Here is a 19,072-nt window from a genome sequence, read left to right as displayed (position 1 = left end):
TGTAAGTGTGTGAGTGTGTTAGAATAGCTCTGTCTTGGGAATATCCCTAGTTTATCCCGACAGATTAGGCCGCTTAAATCTCAGAGCGAGGGCAGGTTGTTTCCTTGACTACTGAAGTACACAAGGAGAGAGGTTACAGATCTGTCAGCCAGTTTTATTACAAAGGACCCCAACCTCAATAAACCAACTCTTCCTCCCCGCTTTTCTTACACGTTCTCCTCTAAGTAGAGAAAAAGTGAACTGCAGAAGATTACCAAAGACCAGATTCCCATGCTTATGCTGCCAACTGCCATCAAAAACAAGCAGAGAGAAACAGGTTATTCAAACTGCCCTAGTCTGTTTTAAGTAGCTTATGCCCACACCCTACCAATCCACGATTACGGGACCTGTGATAACACACCATTCAATATGGTGTTCCAGTTTGGCTTGTGAGTGTGCCGCTCAAATATATGCAAGTTAAACCAAAATGTAAAGACCACATGCTTCAAATCTAAAAACACAGTCTCCCTACCAAGTGTATCCAGGTATGAAGATCATCTTTAACCTGTGACAAGTTTTTAGACACATGATCCTATAGCTAATAATAGCACAACTCTTCTTTTTTTCTGTCTCCATAGTGCTCCCAAGTTTTAAGATGAAAAAGGCATAAACAACTATAGCCATTAGACATAAATCAGAAAATGTTATTTAAAAAAAAACAAAAAAACAACTGCATTGTTTGGTGTTGTAATATGGGGGTGTTTTGGGGGGTAGGGGGTCCTATATCCTCAGGTGCAAAGTTTTACCAAAATATATATGAGGACAAATACTATATAAATAAATTGGGTTTTATGGCAATAGAGAATCATTATAGACTTTCAAATGTGGTCCCTTTAGACATCCTGCAGGAGTTAACCACACAGTGGACTAAAATGAAATAACACAACTGATTGGGGTAGGACTTCTGTGTTATCCAACTGTCCTGTGAGAGCTCAACCAATTTGATCACAATGGTGAAATTGAAATGAGCGTTCTCTCTCTCTGTTGCTTTATTGTCTGTATGAAAAGAAATGTGCATAATATATTTTAACACCATGGCACTTTTTCAGTTGTGTTTCTTTGATTTTTGGTGGGATGGGAACTGATTTGATGGAGAATATTGTCTTATGTCAGCCTTAAGAATTGTTCAGTGATCTCAGCGCTGTGTTCAGGTCATTTGGGGGTAACACAGAATGAAAGTTGTCACACAAAAAAACCCTTTTTTAGGTTTGAACTGCAACTGACGGACTTGTGATTCAAACTTGGAAAGAGCCTAGCAGAAAAAAAGAGACCAACAGAAGTTTCAAACCTTCAACCTAAGCATTGTGTGATATGTACAGACCTTATTGTTATGCACAAATGGGATGAATACAGCAACAGGAGGGACCCTTATGAGTCGCTGAATGTTCACTGGATGGCTATAAACATACAATATTCAACTTAATATGTTAAAATGTTTTATTTTCAACCAAATGCTATGTTTTTTTCTTTTGAATCAATTTAGTAATAACTCCAGATGTCACTGAATTGTTTGTGTGTAAGCACTGATGGGTCAAGGTATTGAAAATGGGAAGTTAATGGGGGGAAAAAGTATTTTTACCTTCAATTGTCCAGAATGCTTAGAATGACTCTACAGTTTACATCAGATTTGCTGTTTGTATGTACAAGATATATTTTTTGTTCAAATCTGTTTATTTTTGAGGAAAGATTTTGATTTCTCTTTGGGACTGGGGTTTCTGGGATGAAGGTCCACATTGCCCCTGTCCGTCTGGCCTTACAGGAGGGACATGACTGGAGGTTCATGGGCAATGTGCTCAGTTTTATTTTCTTTCTTTCTTTCTTTTACTTGGCTTTCATTTATTGATAGATTTATTGTGCTGTCATTTGATATGGGATTAGCAACTAAACAAGGTTGACTCAACATTAAGGAGAGGAGACTGAGTGACAAACTAAAGTACATAAAATAATTGTAGTGTAAATCTATCAATGTCTTATTATATTGATGAACATCATGAAATATATGTATATTGGAAAAACAGTATCTATGACAACTTGTAATTTTGTGTGTGCTTTATGTGCTTTGTGGGTGTGCAACAATGGGCAGATGCAATTTTGACTGCATTTCTGGGACCTTATCTGACCTGTATGAATAAGCATAAATTTATTGCCAATACAAAGATAAACTTCTTTCCTCAATTTACCCTGATTACATGTTAGTATGTTTCAAAAATACACAGACCTGGAGACAAGCAGTGCAAGCGCACTTTTTTTTTTTTTTTTGCATCTTTCAAATTTACTTCACACACTGATACTTAGAGTCAGTAACTTTTACACTGCGAGCTCACATTAAAATACAGATTCGCATCCAGATCATGAGGTGAGGTGGCACTGTTTCAGTTATCAGACTGTGACCGTTCTGAAAACTAATTAATGGAACCATCAATGATGACATCTTTTAAAATCTTTGTCACTAAACTTATTTAAGCTCTTATTTGGGTCCCAAATTCTGATGCATCATCGTGCTGTAGCATTTCACAAAGTATAGAAAAATAACCTCGACTCCATTTAGACATGAGCAGGTCAAATCATCACAATCATAGTTCCTGAAGAATAAATATAATAACAATAACAGGAGTGATACCAACCTTTAAAACTACAAACCCCATGAAGAATAAACAAATTCATGTTGTAGTCCCACGGTCTTTACAGTAGTTGTTGCACATGTGGGATCTGAAGTGGGGAAGTTGTAAATGGAGCAGGCATTTAGGCACTTCCGGTGATTTTTATTTTGAAGTGCAAATGTGCCTCCTATCAAAACCTGTCGCCCATTTCCGGCCTGGTTTTACGTTCCGGATTGAACCGCCTCTCAGATGCAGTGGGCCAAATTTCAGCCTTGCTCTGAAACACGGGGAAAGGCGGAAGGAGTGACTGACTGGCTGCAGTGCTGCACACTTTCGCATTTTATTTCTGCAGCTTAAACGTCTGTCGGTGCAGAAACCACCGGCTGCACTTAAAATTAAGAGCGCACCGAAACAACAACAACAACAACAACAACAATAGTGAGCACTCAAAACGCAGGTTCCATCACAAAAAGGCTGCTGAGGAGGAAGCAGTCACCTCCTCAGCAGGGTTCATTCAGATGGTCCGTCCCCCTACACGGCAAGGTGTAATGAAATGTTTCACCAGCAGGTGTCACCAGTAAAAACAGCCTTCAAACAGGACACACTCACGTTAGGATGCACTGACACAACTAAATGTTCGTCAGCGTTCAGCAGGCCTTCACTGCAACCAGCAACCAAATTATTGTTTTAACAAAATAATAAAATACCTCATGGACAAAAACTTGCTGTCATTTTCCTATATGCCAGACAATTAAAAAAAACTAACAAACAAACAAAAAAAAAAAAAACCCCAAATAAAGCAAACAAAAAATAATGATACAAATCCTTTTTTCTTGAAACTGTGTATGTTTGTGCTACAGATGAAAACCAAACAAGTAAGAGGTCTGGGAAGAAGAATCCGGTATTTATATGCATTTATAGTGGCAGCTGCAACAGCAGTTTCTTTGATCTCATTTTCTTTGGCCAATTCGTCAACCAGAAAGTTATGCAGAGTCAGGCATGACTATGACGCTGTCTGGAATTTCCACTGACCTTTCCATTTTTGAAAATAAGCAGCATATTTGTGTCTTAAAACTGAATCTTTGCTCCTCTTTCCACTGTGGACTGGCTGGTTCGTTTTCTATGAAATTGTCTTTACCTTCCTTGGATTTACTGGCAATCAATGACGTGTCTTCTGAACATTTGCCATGAAAAATAGGGTCACAGCAAAAACACGGCAAAGTGTGCAATACTGTTAGCTTTTGTTAGATTCACACATGCACACTCTCTGAGGTGGGTTTTAGGGTTTTTATTGCAAGATTAGTTTCAAGACAACATCCTGTCAATGCCAAAAGAAGTCCTTTTTTCCATTCGTCACGTTTTCTCATAAGACACGTGATGGAGTGTATCTAGGAAAGAGCTCTCATGCCTCATTGTCACCCTCCATTTAAACCTGAAAATAACAGACAGTTCACTAGTTTGAAACTGATTATGTCTGTTATTTAGAGTTTAGGGCCTTGTTGTGACTGGTTCCATCTGGAATCCTCCTGTGCGATTTAGTGGATTAAAAGCAGGATACCATCATTTCTAGTTAAATTTGAATCTCTGAGCATATGCTTCTATTTATTGCTGAGGTCATGTGAAATTTGGCCTACTGTATTGCACTGCGCTATTGGAAGACTGATGTTTTCTTAAATTGTGGACAGTAAATTCAAGAGGAGCCACGATTGCAGAGGACAGATGGGTCTATGGCTGTGATGAAATCAGTTTGGGTCTGTCACCTTCTCTGATGGATTCATCCAACTTTCACACGTTTGTTCTCGTCCCTCTCCAGTTTGGTGTCACGCTGAAAAGTATTTTTATGAATCAAAAAGATTATCTTGCTCGTAGGGGATTCATTTGAATAAGGAATGTGTGGAGTAATAGTACTTTTGTGTGCTGGCTCAGCAAGGCAAGATCTTGGCCTCACTTCGGGGTGCATTCAAAAACAACTTCTCACTTAGTCAGGCTGTCTGTCAGATCCTTTACATCTGTTTTCAGCTTTTCAGCGGATTTATTAAACATGATATTTCTTTATCCATCTTCGACCCCTTCTGAGGAGTCATACACGCCCCCACTGCTAGTCTGTTTGACTCTCTAAAAGGAATGCACATTCATCTTGAAGGACTCATCAGAAGTTATTGCAGAAACCTACACCCTTGACTTGGATTCCTGCAAAGTATAAAGGTCGCTGTTACTCCCACATATAATGGCGATGGCTGAACATTTGAACACACTCAGAAGCTGTTCTCTCTGCAGCAGACTCACGTCCTTGCATTCCTGCTTCTACTGCCTTTTATCAAGATTTTTTGTTAACCCAAACACAGTACAGCAGTGCCAGAGAACACTCATTTCTCCAGCTCTGCATGGGCACCACAACTCTCGAAGTCCTTGTGTCTTTACCTGTGATACCAAAACAGGCTGCTTGAATACTGAAGTTGGAAGTTCACCAAGTAAGATGTCACACTGAGCTGAAGTCACAGTACCCCATTTAACTGGAAACTGGAATCTCTTTGTGGAATCTCTGCTTTCATAGCCTCTCCATCCAGACTTTGATCAAAGTCTTACAGCTGTGCCTTTGGTAAAAGTGATTGAATTTATATTTTGATTGAAACAACATACCTTCTACAGACCTCAGTAAAGCAAGCCTGAAGGTTCAATCATCAGTGAAGCTTAACAGAGAAAGAATACTCTCCCTTTAAGAGTGTTGCTTTTGCCTGGATTGTGAGGCAAGAAGACACTCTCTGGTTCAGTTGTTATGGAGTCAAAGGAGCCCCCGGGGTGTCTGGAAATACGGTGGGAGGAGAGAGATCATTTATTATACGAAACTTTATTGCTCAGCTCCTTTTAGACATCATTGCTTTTTGTCTTCTTGGTTAAACTAAAGTTTCTAACTTTGTTTACTAAATCATTTTGTCCAGTAAAATCCAGATCCCCCATGCTGTTTGTTGTGGAATGTAAAAATTTATGGCCATACTTCTAAGAAACACAGAGCCCGAGGCTCAACCCCCACCTATGTACCCAATGATTAGCCAGACACTCCCCCTGGACATTGATATAGTTAATAATCCCCCTGGCTTCTTCTTCCTTAAGTTTCAACTGTGTGAGGAACTAGATACATATGTTGTAAAAAGATAGACTTCTTTGTGAATATCCACATACCTCTGATACCTATCCCTTCTGTCTGCTTTTTCAAGATACCCCCTCAGTGTTAAAACCAAGGTTATTCTAGAGGGAACATCTGGCTCTAATTAAAGCCTTCTCCTCCCTTCTCACGTCATCCCCCCCCTCATGGCTCTTTCTCACTGCTCTTGTCCTTTTAGCATCTGTCTGTCTCTTTATCCATTCTCGAACTCTCTCGCCCTGTTACCCCCCCCCCCCCCCCCATTCACTCTCTCCGCCCACCCCGCATTAGCAACCTCCTCTTTCTCTTCGTCTTTCACCTTTTGCATCCTGCTACCATCTCTGTAATAGTCTGCGCAGCTTTGTGTGTATGTGGCATGATGATGCATGTCGGCTGCATGTGGTGTCTCTCCATATTCCTGTGTCTGAGTTTAGGATGGACAGAGGCTCAGCAGACAAATTATACCAGGTGAGTTTGCACTGTTTCACAAATGCGTGCATTGAATTTGTCCTGGATGATATCATCTTAAAATAATCTTTAAATTTGAGCGATGTGACTGCTTTGGTGCCATGAGGTTGAATGAGATCATATTTCTAACAAAAACAGACTAATTGAAAATGGCTGAAACTTTAGAATAAAAACATACTCAGAATTCTTTCCTGTCTCTGTAAGTAAATTCTTTCCAGGATCCTGTTTGATTAGGCACACTGGTCACACTGAGTTTGGAGTGGCTGAGCTGCCACAGATGTTAATGCTTTTGGTTCTGCTTGTGGGGTCGAATCTGATCAACTCCTGCTCTGGACATCTTGGCTCTGATCAGCAAGGCGTCTAACTTTGCTAGGGTTATGCAAACTGTGCTCTTATTTTGTGAGAAGCCGTTTTCCAGATGTTTCTGATATATTTGTGTTGATGGTTGTAGTCTTCTTTCAGCAATATGTTTACTTTTTCAAAGCTGGGGATGAAGCCCTAACCCTAACCCATGTTTTCCTAAACTCCTCAATTCTTGTAAAAGTGGTGTGTTCATAGTTGACCCAAAAACGACTCCCACGCCACAAACAGACAGTAAAAAAAAAACTTAATCACAGGTTTATTCTTCTTGGCCCACTAAAGTACACAAGAGTACTTTCAAGTAAAACAACTTGAAAAAGGATTTCCCCCTTCAGGGAAATGACTGCTGACATTCAGTGGGTTCTTTCAGTGTTTGGAAGGCAAATGAATTTTTTAGATGAAGTGACTGGGAGGTTGAAAAAGTCTGTTGGCTGTGAAAGGTGTTTTTTTAACTATATCTGAAAACTAATGTTTTTTTGTCCATGTTTCATTTTCGTGACTTTAAAACACCAGTTCCACCCATAGTGATGTTTTATTTGTTATCATGATCGGATATCAGCATCATTATTGCTGTGCCAATCATCAGATGTGGAATAACTTTCTATATAAATAGATATCAGCGTGGTAGTTCAAGTCTTTATTGCTGTCATGTAGATGTGTTCAAGTGAAGCATTATCATTCTATAATGTTCAAAAGGAATGAACAGGTCTGTTTAAAATATTAGGGTGACTTAATAAGAGAAATTAATTTCATTACTCAGAGTCTCAGCAAGCCAAAAATTATCTAACATAATCAAACTCTCAGCAAAGTATTGCTAAATGTTTTCTGTTTTACTCTGGAAATAAATGAAATTGAATAAAAACCTAAATACAAACAAAAAAGCATCGAATGATATGAGCTAAAGGACTACGTGTGTGTATCAATATTAAATTATATTATTATATGAAATGGAAAAGAGTATCGAAATAAATAATCATGTGAATTAAAAACTAAACAAATTAATTTAATGTAAGAATTTAGCTTTCTATTTGTAATTAGCTTATTTGTGACTCAAGGATTCCTCTCAGCTAACTGTGTCGAGAGCTAACACCAACAACTGCTACCAAATTTAGCAGCTCCTGTAACAAAAGGGCAAAGGTGAAGCTCTTCTACATAAATCAAACTGCCACCAGGAATAAACACAGGATTGAGAAAATGTTCAGCTTTTTAGCCACCAGCTTGACCATGCTGTAAATTTCATTGCCTAGCTGGCTAAGTAGCTGCTGATTGGTTCTGAACCCAGTTTATCAGTTAAGCTAGCTCCTGTTGCCTATGGCAATCACAGAAAAAGGAATTCTTGTCTTTTCTTGTCGCTTAAAACTGCTACAAATATTTTTCAGTAATTGCGTTTCAGTACTTTTTTGTCACAAATATTGTTTATACAGTGTTTAAACAATCGTTTTACACGATGCATTCTTGACTTGACTATAATGACTTTGAAATGAAGTACCAAAGACATTAAGGGGAAAAAAAAATCTGCTGAAGTCATTTAAAATATTTGATAATGGAAATTGAAAGCGTCTCAGGGGACTCGTGTAATTAGTGTGACAGAAAAAGACCAAAATTTTTCTCTTTGCTTTGCATGGCATTGTCTTTACTCACACCCCGCTGTCGTGCCGCCTCCATCACAGGCCCGTCTTCTACTGTGGAGGTGACCTGGTGGCAGACTCAGGGTTTGTTGGCAGTGAAGGCTTCCCAAGCTTCTACAAGCCTAACAGCAAATGCACCTGGCGTATAACTGTGAGTCATATACCCTGCATTATGCCTCCATACTGACTCCTTCCTCACTTCGTGTTTTGAATGTCTGACTCATGTACAATCTTGTTTCCAGGTCCCCGAGGGAAACGTGGTCATGCTCTCCTTCCGCATTTTTGACCTGGAGGCTGACTCACAATGTCGCTATGACTATCTGGATGTTTACAATGGCCATTCCAACATGGTACAAAAACTGGGTCGCTTTTGTGGAACTTTTCGGCCCGGCGCTCTTATTACAACCACAAACACTATGATGTTAGAGATGGTGACTGATGGAGAGACACAGGGTAGAGGGTTTGTGGCCTACTTCAGTGGGGCTAAACCATATGTGGATGGTACGTGGTGACATTTCTGTGTGATGATGAAACTGTTCACTCTTTTTAATATCATGTCAGGCTTACAAACATCGCTCACACAGGCTTCACAAACACTGGAAAAGGATGCACCAAAAAAGGAAAGAAAGCAACTTACATAATTAGTGAGAATGATTTATTAGTTTAATTAGTTGAATAATTAAGATTTTCATTTCCTCAGGCTCACAACAACATTGTTAGTAGCAAACATAGTGCACGTAATTGTGGCTCCAATCACATAAAGATGTTAATGCACCATTTTCTAGTTAAGCCACATTTATGAAGACTCTTTAAAATGTTCACAACATTATGACGCATTTCATAAACTCCTGGCTCTCTAATACATGACAGTGGTCTCACCGCAGGAGTGATTTACGTTCCACTTCCTCTGATTACACACATTACAATATGTATTTCCCATATGAATATAATGTCAGAATTAAGTGCACCAGCTGTGTAACTACCAATAACACAAACTGATGTAACATTATCAACAGTGAAAAAAAAGCATTTATTTACATTTATAAAAATTTGCATATAGTTCAGAAGATAACAATTTACTTCTATCATCATTCATTCTCCTCATGGTGTATGTACAACATGTTTCAGACCAACAATTCTGTGGGGGGAAGATTACAAAAGCCCAGGGAGAGATCATGACACCCAACTGGCCCGACAAGAAATACCCAGCAGGAACCAGCTGCTCGTGGCTTATCACTGTGGAGCCTGATATGGTTGGCTGCACACTCACTCCCTACATGAAAACATATAATTCAGCAAAGTCTTTACATGGCAAAAAGGAAAACGTATCCCTTATGATCATTTAAAGTCATATGTCCATTTCTTTTTGGGTACCAGGTAATCCATGTGAAGTTTGATAAGTTTGTTTTGGAGGCTGACACCTACTGCCGGTTTGACTATGTGGCCTTCTTTAATGGTGGAGAGAAGGATGATTCACGCCTCATTGGAAAATACTGTGGCGATCAGAGACCGCAGTGAGTGAGAAATGTTTTTAAAGCTGTTTGTTGGCGACTTACGTCATTTTAAATGACCAATTCATGAGTTTAGACCTCTTCTATTTCCTGTCTGCTGGCCAGACCTATCATTACCAGTGGCAATGTGCTTCTGGTCCAGTTTGTTTCTGACCTGAGTGTGACGTCGGATGGATTCCTTGCCCACTATACAAGCATTCCTCGTGGTTCTGATATCACAACAATAAACTCAGGAGCGAGGACGAGCTTCACCCCTCCGAAACCTGCAGTCAAACCCGCTGTACCTGAGCGTCCAGCGGTTTCCCCTACCGTTAAGAACGTTCCACCCCCAGTACCCACCGGGAGACCCAGACCAGTCAAGCCTACAAGAGGTCGTGGACAGGACACCCCAGGCCAGGACAGGAGGGTGCCAGTAGCAAGGCCCAATGGAAAGAGGCCTGGTGAGTGAGGTTATTTTGCAGATGTGTGCCAGGACAGAAAGTGTCAACATCAAATTCATTTCCTGTATGTTCTGCTATATGTTGTTGATGTTTCTAGTCCCCATAAATCCTCTGTGTGCCAAAGCCTGTAAAAGAGATGGAACTATCAAGAGCAGTTTCTGTGCCAGTGAATTTGGTAAGTCCTCTACTATTTGCATAACAATTAACCAACCAGATGCTGTGTTCTAACTGAGCCCTCCTTTTGTCCAGTGATAACTGGGAAGGTGACCTCCCTGGCCCCCGGGCCCCGAGGCACTCTTGTTGTTAGCGTCTCCCTTATCAAGGCCTACAAGGCAGGAAGACTCACCATCACGCAAGTGGGAGAAACCATGTCAGTTAAGCTGGTGTCACAGTGCAAGAAGTGCCCACTGCTCAGAAAAGGTATGACAATTTGGAATGGCATGCTCATATACACAACAGGCCATTGGTAAACTCAAACTAATCAGTCTTTGTGGTTGTTTACCTTTGTGACAGGGGGCAACTACATTATCATGGGTCAAGTGGCTGAGGACGGACGCGGTAGCCTGGAGCCTGGTGTATTCACAGCCCTCTACAAAGCTCCTCATCACAAATTAATAACAAATATCCAAAATCAACCCTGTTAACCTCATACATTTGTCCAGGACAGTCCAGAAAAAGAAGACGACATACCAGACACACAAATCCACAGTTTACAATGTGAAGTACCAATCTATTGCAGCACAATACTGCGGTAAAACATATCTCTATTTTTATCCAACATTTTAAAAATATACAAAACATTGTTTTATTCAAGCACCTGCCAAACGTTATGTTTGTAATTTATATATGAATAAAGGTTTTATATCTCTTTCGCCTGCCTTCACTGCATTCTTTTTCAGACACTTTCAGCTAGATACACTTTCTCACTGCGTGATACTCTCTTAGAATTACATCTCTGTCTCCACCAAGTGCATTTGACGGGTAATAGCAAATTAGAAAGGTTTCAGTTTATTCTCCCCCTCTTGATTTAAAACTTTGTGGCATAAATGGACTATTGCTCATGTGGACTACAATCAAAATGTCAAGTCTTACACAGAGATTAATGTGGGACTTTTTGCAGGAGTTTTTAAATTGAGTCTGCAGTACGATGAGTCCTGCAATAAAATATATTACTTGCGGTTCTGACACTGAGTGCAATGAGAAAAGAAAGTTTCCGAAGCTGCTCTTTATTCAACATCTTCAGTAAGTCTGTGCTGTGTTTGGAATGATAAAGTATATTGAAGAGAAATTAAGAAGTTGAAGAAATTATTAAATGAAGGAATAAATCTGGCTTTCATTTAAAGCCACAGAAAACTCAACATGAATAGTTCTATTTTATCCCAACTGAGAAGAAAAATGTACAAATAACAACAGAACTGTAATATGCATTCATTTACTGTATCAATGTCGCTATCATCACAATGTGGATCTCTGAACTGAACAGGGTATGGCCTGATGCCAGTACCTTTGCTCTTGTGCTATATTTAATTAAATCTGATATGATGTGGCATAATGAGATGACAAGTGAACAAAAATAGGCCTTAAATAAAGATTATTATAGAATCCGATTGCAAAATAGAGTTGATACTGTACTACTATATATATGTAAATAAACCATACTGACACATGTTTCCTTGAAGTAAATTTGTTTTCCTTAATGGTGTAAATTTGTGATAATATTTTACCCTCTATTCTAATGTGGATCTAGGAGGAAAGACTTGTGGTTGCAATTCATAACATTCACCAACAGAGGTAGATAAAGATCACAAATAAATTCAAACTTCTCTATTTACTTCGAGTAATTTTCCACACAAAGTGATGTGTTTCCTTGAAATGTTCTTGTATGAGAACTTTACTTATTTGGTACATTCGAAAAAAATTCCAGTACTCGTACTTCTAAATATTATAATACACTAATACACTAATACTATACAATAAAACAAAAAACAAAAAACAAAAACTGTTGCCATTATGTACCCGTGAATCTGATCATAATCTGAAGAAACCCCAGACTTGCAACAATGACTCTAGATGGAAGTTTCCATACTGTTGGAGAAATATTTTTAGTAAATTGATCCCCCGTATTACACACTTCACTGAACTTCGATTCCAACTCTCCCTGCTGACATTGGTGAATGTCACAGTTCAACATACAAAATTATAAGACACAAAATTCGACCTGTCTGCCGAGCAACCCTTTATTGTAAAAATTTACAAAAATACTTGTGAAATAGTATGAAAGGTCAATATAAAATTCCAAATAATCAATACAAAAGATAAAATATAATGAATTTTTACAATGGTTGTAGAAAACAAAATTAAATGGCAATTTACTTAAAAAAAAAAAAAATAGCCAGATCCAAGCCACACCAAGTCTGGACCTTTAACAATGTCTCATCTCCTGCCCTACACCCATACGCTGCCCTTCCTCTCCCTGTCGGAGGCCCCATACTGCCCACAGCAGCCTCCTCTCCCGCTCCCCCTTTGGTGTGAAGCAGGCAGGTTCTTGTAGACGGCACGGCTGTAGGGAATAAAGCACATGCCCAGCTGGAGGTGTCGGGCCAGGCGACAGTAGGCAGCCAGTGCCAGGACCAGCAGAGGGGTGAGCAGCAGGAAACCCACAACCAGCAGAGCCACACAGCCGGCATCATCCAGAATGTCTGAGCAATACAGGGATGTCCCATGGGGCTGCACCTAGTGAGCAGGAGGGCGAGGAGCATGGAGGAATAATGGCATGAATACAAATAAACAAGTATAGAGTGGCGTGTACAGCACACACACACAATCTGTATCCTGGTCTATTGTAACCTGGTCTACACTGGCTCTGAGAAAGTTTTGTTTATATAATGTGGCCCCTTTGGGAAAATGAATGACACACCGTAGACGGAGTGCACAGTGTTTTTGAAGGTGCTGTTGGTGAACATTACAGTCCCACAAAGGAAAGCCGCTTAGTCACAGCTGCAAAAAAATGATCATTAAGATCCAGTCATATTTTAGAAAACAGTATCAAATCTCTGGGAAGAACACCTCTCTTTCTGAGGTCTGATTGACAGTCTGTGAACTCCTGTTAGTACGAAGCATTCCTTTGGGTATTAACCTTAGAGATACATTTATGCACCCTGACACAACAGATTTCCACAGGGGAGCATTACCGTGGAGTGGCAGAGGAAGCCGAATGTGATCATGGTCAGAGCGGGGGTGAGGATGAAGCCAAAAATGACGCTAGCCAGCAAGCCATTGATCAGTGCAATGACCAGATTCTGGGCAGTGACGAGCACAGAGCATGCCCAGCAATCCAGAGAGCCCCTCAACTCCAGGGGCATTTCAGCCGGCTCGCTCCCACCCGGTGAGTATGGGGGCGGCACCACGACCCCTGACCCTGCCCTGGAGAGGGAACGGGGCTCAGAGTGGGCCTGCTCAGACACTGTCTTCTCCAGTGTCCCATTTCTTGACAGACTCATCTTCTTTGTGGTGTCGACTGCAGGAAAAAAACAACAGTTCATATACGCTCCGTGTAGTAAATGAATCTAAACAATATTGTGGATCGTAGTGATGAATTTTCTTTATCTTGCTTTCACTACAAAAATTTCACATGTGGGTAATTACTGCATTTTTGTTTGACAACACTGAGATGTGTGCTCATCATAGCGTGCCAAGTAAGTGTCTGAAAACCTTGTCTGTTTTCTGTTGCGCCAAAACTCTCCCCCACACGTCCTGGATTCTTCTGCCTATCCCCTAAAAACACGAAAGGCTAAAGACTGTTAATCCATAAGTAAAGTGGTGAAAGGTGTGGAAAGTCAACAAAGATAACTGCACAGCCCTAAGTGCAAGGAAATGGGCTCCAGTGACCCCACCTCCAAACTCCAGGATAACCACCACCCAGAACAATGAGCCCTGAGTAGCTGGAAAATACTGAGATTTCCCAGCAATCACTGGTGTCACATTCACATTGTGACTTTGATTTTCAAAGAACTCCTGTTTTGTTTTCATTTCACAAAAGATGAAGGCGTAAGATTAAATCATCGCCTTTTATCTAATTTCACTCAGACTGATGTGGCACGCTAAAAACACAAACCTTCGTTTCCTCCTGCCATATGAACGCATGGGTTTAACAAGCAATTTTGCCTTTTAATCTTGTGAAGAACACTGGAAGCAAATCGCTGCTCTCCAAATGTGTACCAGCCCCCTTCCATCAGGAGCACGCTGCTTGTGATGCTCCATAAAGAGAAAGTGCAACAAGAGCAACAATGCCGACATCATCAACACAGCCTCCTTGTTTCCAGATGGTTAAATAATCTCCATGATCACAAGAAAACAGATTGAACTTTTTAGTTTAGAGTTGGCACAGCAATCATTACAAATAAAATAAGCCCTTTCAATGGAGTCAGGAATGACTTTTTTTTTTCAATGCGGTTTTAATTTTTAAACAAAGGTGATTTGTACTCACATTGTGTTAACCTGATGTGTCCTCTTTCAGTTGGATAGCGGCAGCAGATGATGGGACTCTGACAGACCTGTGGAGTGGTAATTGGTCGGAGACAAAGAAAATTTCAAGAATTTCCTCCTGATGTGTGTCGTATGGAAGGTGGAATCCAAGTAGACCTTTGCCTTTTCTGTTTTCAGGCCTACGTCCAAAGAAAAATGAAAGAAATAAAAGAAATCATCAGATATTTGCCGGCTGTTGTCAATCTAAACCTCTCCGTCAGACCTCTCTGAGTGGGTCAGAAAAAAGCTTTGCAGGCTTGAACTAAATTCTGATTTCCCACCGGCTTCACCGCTTCCTTCCCTGACATTCTGTTTCCTCAGTCTGACTCAAGTTTGAGATATGATTGAGTGTGTGAGTGTGTATCCTGTGTTGCCTGCGACGTGAATGCACAGAAATCAGGCTGAGCCGTGTTGAAGACTGCTGTTGGTGGTGGGCAGGGGAGCAGTGGAGGGTTTCTGTGATAACCCTGAAACCATTGCAGGGGGGCGGGGGGGTTGGGAAAGTGTTTATTTGGACAGATCAGAGGAGGCTTGGGTAATGCTGCCCACTCCACATCGCTTTGCACCCTTTCTTAGCCCACTGCAAAATACTGATAGGGAAGGTTTCAAAATCATATGAGATGAGCTGTTTGATGGATTAAAGAATCCACAATTAAAAAAAAAAAAAAAGCCAACCTCTGCCTGTGGCATTCAAACTATCTTCCACAAGTTGCAAACCATGCTACATTTATCTTCACATTACTCTCTGTGGATGTCGGTGCAACTACTCAAATACTGAACAAAAACACCAAATAACAAGGCATGCCAGAATGGCCGAAGATTTGTTTAAGAATCAGGAATGATAGAGGATTGGCCCTTGACCTTTGGATGAAAAACAGGGCTCTACTTTCAGAAAACATAAGGAAATGAGGATGGGGAACATTGACTAATTTGGTGGGGAAAGGAGGCTATCATGGGACTGATAAGAAACCAGAGGGGCTCAGTTCAAAGGGTGAAATTAGTATTTTGATATGAAGTCTCATTTTTCCATCTCACTCTGGGCATCTTTGTTTATTTATTCCTACACAGGAGTAGATATATGTACTCCCCGGAGAAAATCGGGCATTTGAACATTTTGTACAGGGAACAATGATCAAAGGGAACATGGCATTAGTGCTTGGGCTAAAAAAATGTGGGAGCAGTGGATGGTTTGCCGTTAACAATGCCACAGAGTGTGCTGTTTATATGCATAAGTCAGTGTCTGAGGGGGTTGGTAGAGGAAGAGCAGTCTTCCTGCCCTTGGAACTGGGATATCCGCTGCTGTGACCAGGCTCCACGATGACATCCCCCTGTGTCTCAGCTTGTGGCAGCCTCTTGTCCTTTCACCCAGGAGACAAACGGGGAAATAATGTCCAATTAAGGTTCGTTTTATTTGGAGCCCTAAAGATTATTATTCGTTTGTCAAACATTTGAACTGTAGGTTTAGTAAGACTCAATACATACTATAGTTTTCAAAAAGGAAAAAAAAAAAAAGAAAGAAAAAAGATTATTATCAGATTATTTTACTTACTTTTACTTTTGTCCATCTTGCATATGGTATCACAAAAGATGGAGGGAAATGAAATGAGAAACGGCCTCGAAAACTACAACGCAACTGTGAGGGAAGCCTTCGGTCACAAACTGGTCCAGTAGAGCCACCCAGTGGTAGCTGACATACTAAAGTTTGAACTGGGGGCCACAAACACTCATCTGACTCAGCTAATATACATGTCCTACTTGTTGTCAGCCACTAGTCTACAAGACATGTTTACAAAATTGTCGCAAATACGAAATGTAGTGCACACTATGCACCACATTTAGTGGAAATGAATGTTTATTTTCAAGATAGAGCCGTAGAAATAATAGGCTGAACAAATAAACAAGCAGCAGGAACTAAAGATTAAAAATGAAGGACGATCCTTGCAGGAAATTTCAAATTGGCTCTCCTTCCTCATGAACTGAAAATATCTGAAATCTATTCATCACATCATTTTGGACATTTAAGGAGAGTTGGAATGAAATCAAAGGCCAAAGCTCTTTGTTGAATAATTTATCAAAACATTTTATTTTCTTGAACAACAATACAATATGTCACAGAAAAGTCACAGAGGGATTTAAGACAGGTCTGGCTCAGGTTTTCTTCTATGTGAGTTCTTTTTGAAACAAGAAGTGCAGCAGAAATCAAATCAGTCAAGTGGAAAAAAGAGCATTATTACATCCTTCAAATAATATTAATAATGAAGACGAAACACAAAAAACAAAACCCCGACGCCATTAAAAGTCACATCCCTAGAAGTCTCTGCAAAAGAGTCAAGAATTACAACTACTGCTAATGCTCATCATAAAACCACTAATGCCTCACAAGATTATGAATTTCATACAATGGAAATAAAGTTAAAAAAGATCTTTTATTCATCTGTTCGATACAGTACAAAGACATCATTCCATTTCTGTTAAACTGTGTTGAAATGGTTCGAAGCACCAGCTGGTTGATTTGAGCTGTATCTTCTGTTCATACATCATTATATGCTGTTCAATGAGGGGGCATTGAGGCAAGGAGGGGTCTAGCACCATTAAAATCAAACCGCCCCCCTGATTGCACTTCCCCTATCCACACAATGTGATCATACTACATCTTTAAAATACCTTGTAGCCCCTTATCAAGTGAAATACCTTTGAAATGCAATAAATATATAAGAAAACAACCATGTACAGTATAAATAATGTCACAATTTACAATTTTCCATTTTCTCTGTAATTCAAAAATCAGAAACTGACAACAAAAAGAGGTATAAAAGTGGGAAGAAATTCCCATTGTAGTAATTTAAACTAGATTGAAAGCGGATATTTTTTTTAGGGTGTATTACAATATAGCAACAACAAAAACAAACAACTGAGGTGGACAAATTTTAGCATATACAAATTAGATTTTTGATTGAGAACAAAACTACATAAGTCTTCTAGTAAACCTGAAAACAGATACATTATGTACATGAAATGGTGTGCACAGACTAATGAGGGAAGGGGCTAATCTGATCTAAGATCTGTCATTTGTGGGGACTTTTTTCAAGAGTAGTTACACAGCAGTAATACTGAACGGCCATTCGCGTGACAAAAAAGGTCTAACCTGTGAATACAGTCCAGTGTGGTACGAAATGAGCAAATTGTCAGTAATTCCTAAGTATGAGCTGATATTGTAACTGTTTGCAGAACATCAGTCAATATGCAGGCCAGTAATAACAAAACAAACAACAAAGATCTTTCCACCAGGGAACAGTTAACAGGTGATTGTGTGATGGTCATGAACTAAAACTGTTCTAAAAATCTGCAAATGCAAAATACAAGACAACGTGAAAGTAATTGAGGAAATGTCGAAAATAGCACCAGCAAATTCAGTTTTCAGAAAAAATAAATGTGAAAATTGAATATTAAAGTTGACAGATACGAATACCAAGGTTGATGGAAAACAGGAAGTAGACGAGAACTGGGCTTTATTTTTGTAGTGTGCTCTTCTACATGGAAAACTGGAAGTATGGTATGAAACCCATGGCAGTGAACGGAGCTGAGCCTCACGGACGGATGTTCCGAGCAGAATGGAAACCCTAAAGTGCTCTGCAGTCTGATCCTCCGTTCGCCTTCATTGGCTTTTGCATTAGAGGATTATGATTGTGTGTCTCTTTGGACATATTACTTTTTGCAGACTGCAGCGGGCACTTCACTGGCACACGTGACTGTAGTAACCCCCACCTCATACCACGTCTATGCACACCAAAGTGTATCCCGTAAAGTCATTCACAATTTACAATTATTTATTTTCTCTGTCATCTAGAAATGAGAACGTAGCAACAAAAGAGGTATAAAACTGAGATTGTTTTCCCATTTCAAAAATAAAAACAACACTATGTCTGTTTTCTGGGTGCATCATAGTAAGCACCCCAACATATAATCAGCTTGACGTGAAAAAAACAAACAAAAATGACTCATTTGCCATCTACATACTTGATTTCCAACTAAGAATCAAACCATATTAGTCCTCTAGTAAACCCGTATTTTAGAGAAACTGATAAAAATTTTAGATGTTTTTTTTTATACTTACATAAAACCTTATTTGTGTGAGCTTAATCCTCTAATTACCTCTCCTCTAAATACAGTTCACAAGGCCAATGTGGTGTACTTCTAGGCTGGTAAAACTTTTTAAGTATCTAACGAGAATAAATAACATTGGAATAGCACCTCAAAGAGTTTACAGACAGGAGTTACAAATGTCAGAGTTTACCTGAATACGGAACAAAAACAGAAACCAATATGATGCCAAATGTGACAATCAGCTACTTCTCCTGTG

General features: G+C 39.8%; 2 protein-coding genes across 4 annotated transcripts; one reads left to right on the top strand and one right to left on the bottom strand.

The window, feature by feature from the left end:
• Nucleotides 1–6,090: 6,090 nt before the first annotated feature.
• pcolcea (procollagen C-endopeptidase enhancer a) lies at nt 6,091–11,059 on the top strand. The gene is made up of 9 exons (XM_029519759.1): nt 6,091–6,249; nt 8,280–8,388; nt 8,480–8,738; nt 9,366–9,490; nt 9,615–9,751; nt 9,854–10,188; nt 10,286–10,363; nt 10,438–10,608; nt 10,702–11,059. The coding sequence occupies exons 1-9, from the start codon at nt 6,158–6,160 to the stop codon at nt 10,830–10,832; spliced, it is 1,437 nt and encodes a 478-aa protein (XP_029375619.1). The 5' UTR covers nt 6,091–6,157; the 3' UTR covers nt 10,833–11,059.
• Nucleotides 11,060–12,409: 1,350 nt separating this feature from the next.
• Nucleotides 12,410–15,150, bottom strand: tmem88a (transmembrane protein 88 a). 3 transcript variants are annotated; one of them, XM_029519761.1, is made up of 3 exons: nt 14,675–15,150; nt 13,380–13,705; nt 12,410–12,921 (listed from the first exon to the last, which is right to left on the bottom strand). In XM_029519761.1, exons 2-3 carry the CDS (start codon nt 13,686–13,688, stop codon nt 12,634–12,636), a joined length of 597 nt encoding a protein of 198 aa, XP_029375621.1. In that variant the 5' UTR covers nt 13,689–13,705; nt 14,675–15,150; the 3' UTR covers nt 12,410–12,633. The 3 variants fall into 3 exon arrangements, with proteins under 3 accessions (XP_029375621.1, XP_029375622.1, XP_029375620.1); XM_029519762.1 differs by lacking the exon at nt 14,675–15,150 and adding an exon at nt 13,900–14,667; XM_029519760.1 differs by lacking the exon at nt 14,675–15,150 and having other exon boundaries at nt 13,380–13,893.
• Nucleotides 15,151–19,072: the final 3,922 nt, after the last annotated feature.

The sequence above is a fragment of the Echeneis naucrates genome, chromosome 14 (assembly GCF_900963305.1).
Source record: "Echeneis naucrates chromosome 14, fEcheNa1.1, whole genome shotgun sequence".
NCBI lineage: Eukaryota > Metazoa > Chordata > Actinopteri > Carangiformes > Echeneidae > Echeneis > Echeneis naucrates.
This window is presented reverse-complemented; position numbering and strand designations above follow the sequence as displayed.

Coding starts and splice junctions, on each gene's coding strand:
- pcolcea (XM_029519759.1), top strand. CDS start 6,158: ATGATGATGCATGTCGGCTGCATGTGGTGTCTCTCCATATTCCTGTGT. Junction 9,752..9,853: donor TGTGGCGATCAGAGACCGCA/GTGAGTGAGAAA, acceptor TCTGCTGGCCAG/ACCTATCATTACCAGTGGCA. Junction 10,364..10,437: donor TTTCTGTGCCAGTGAATTTG/GTAAGTCCTCTA, acceptor CCTTTTGTCCAG/TGATAACTGGGAAGGTGACC.
- tmem88a (XM_029519760.1), bottom strand. CDS start 13,730: ATGAACTGTTGTTTTTTTCCTGCAGTCGACACCACAAAGAAGATGAGT. Junction 12,922..13,379: donor GCTTCCTCTGCCACTCCACG/GTAATGCTCCCC, acceptor CCTGCTCACTAG/GTGCAGCCCCATGGGACATC.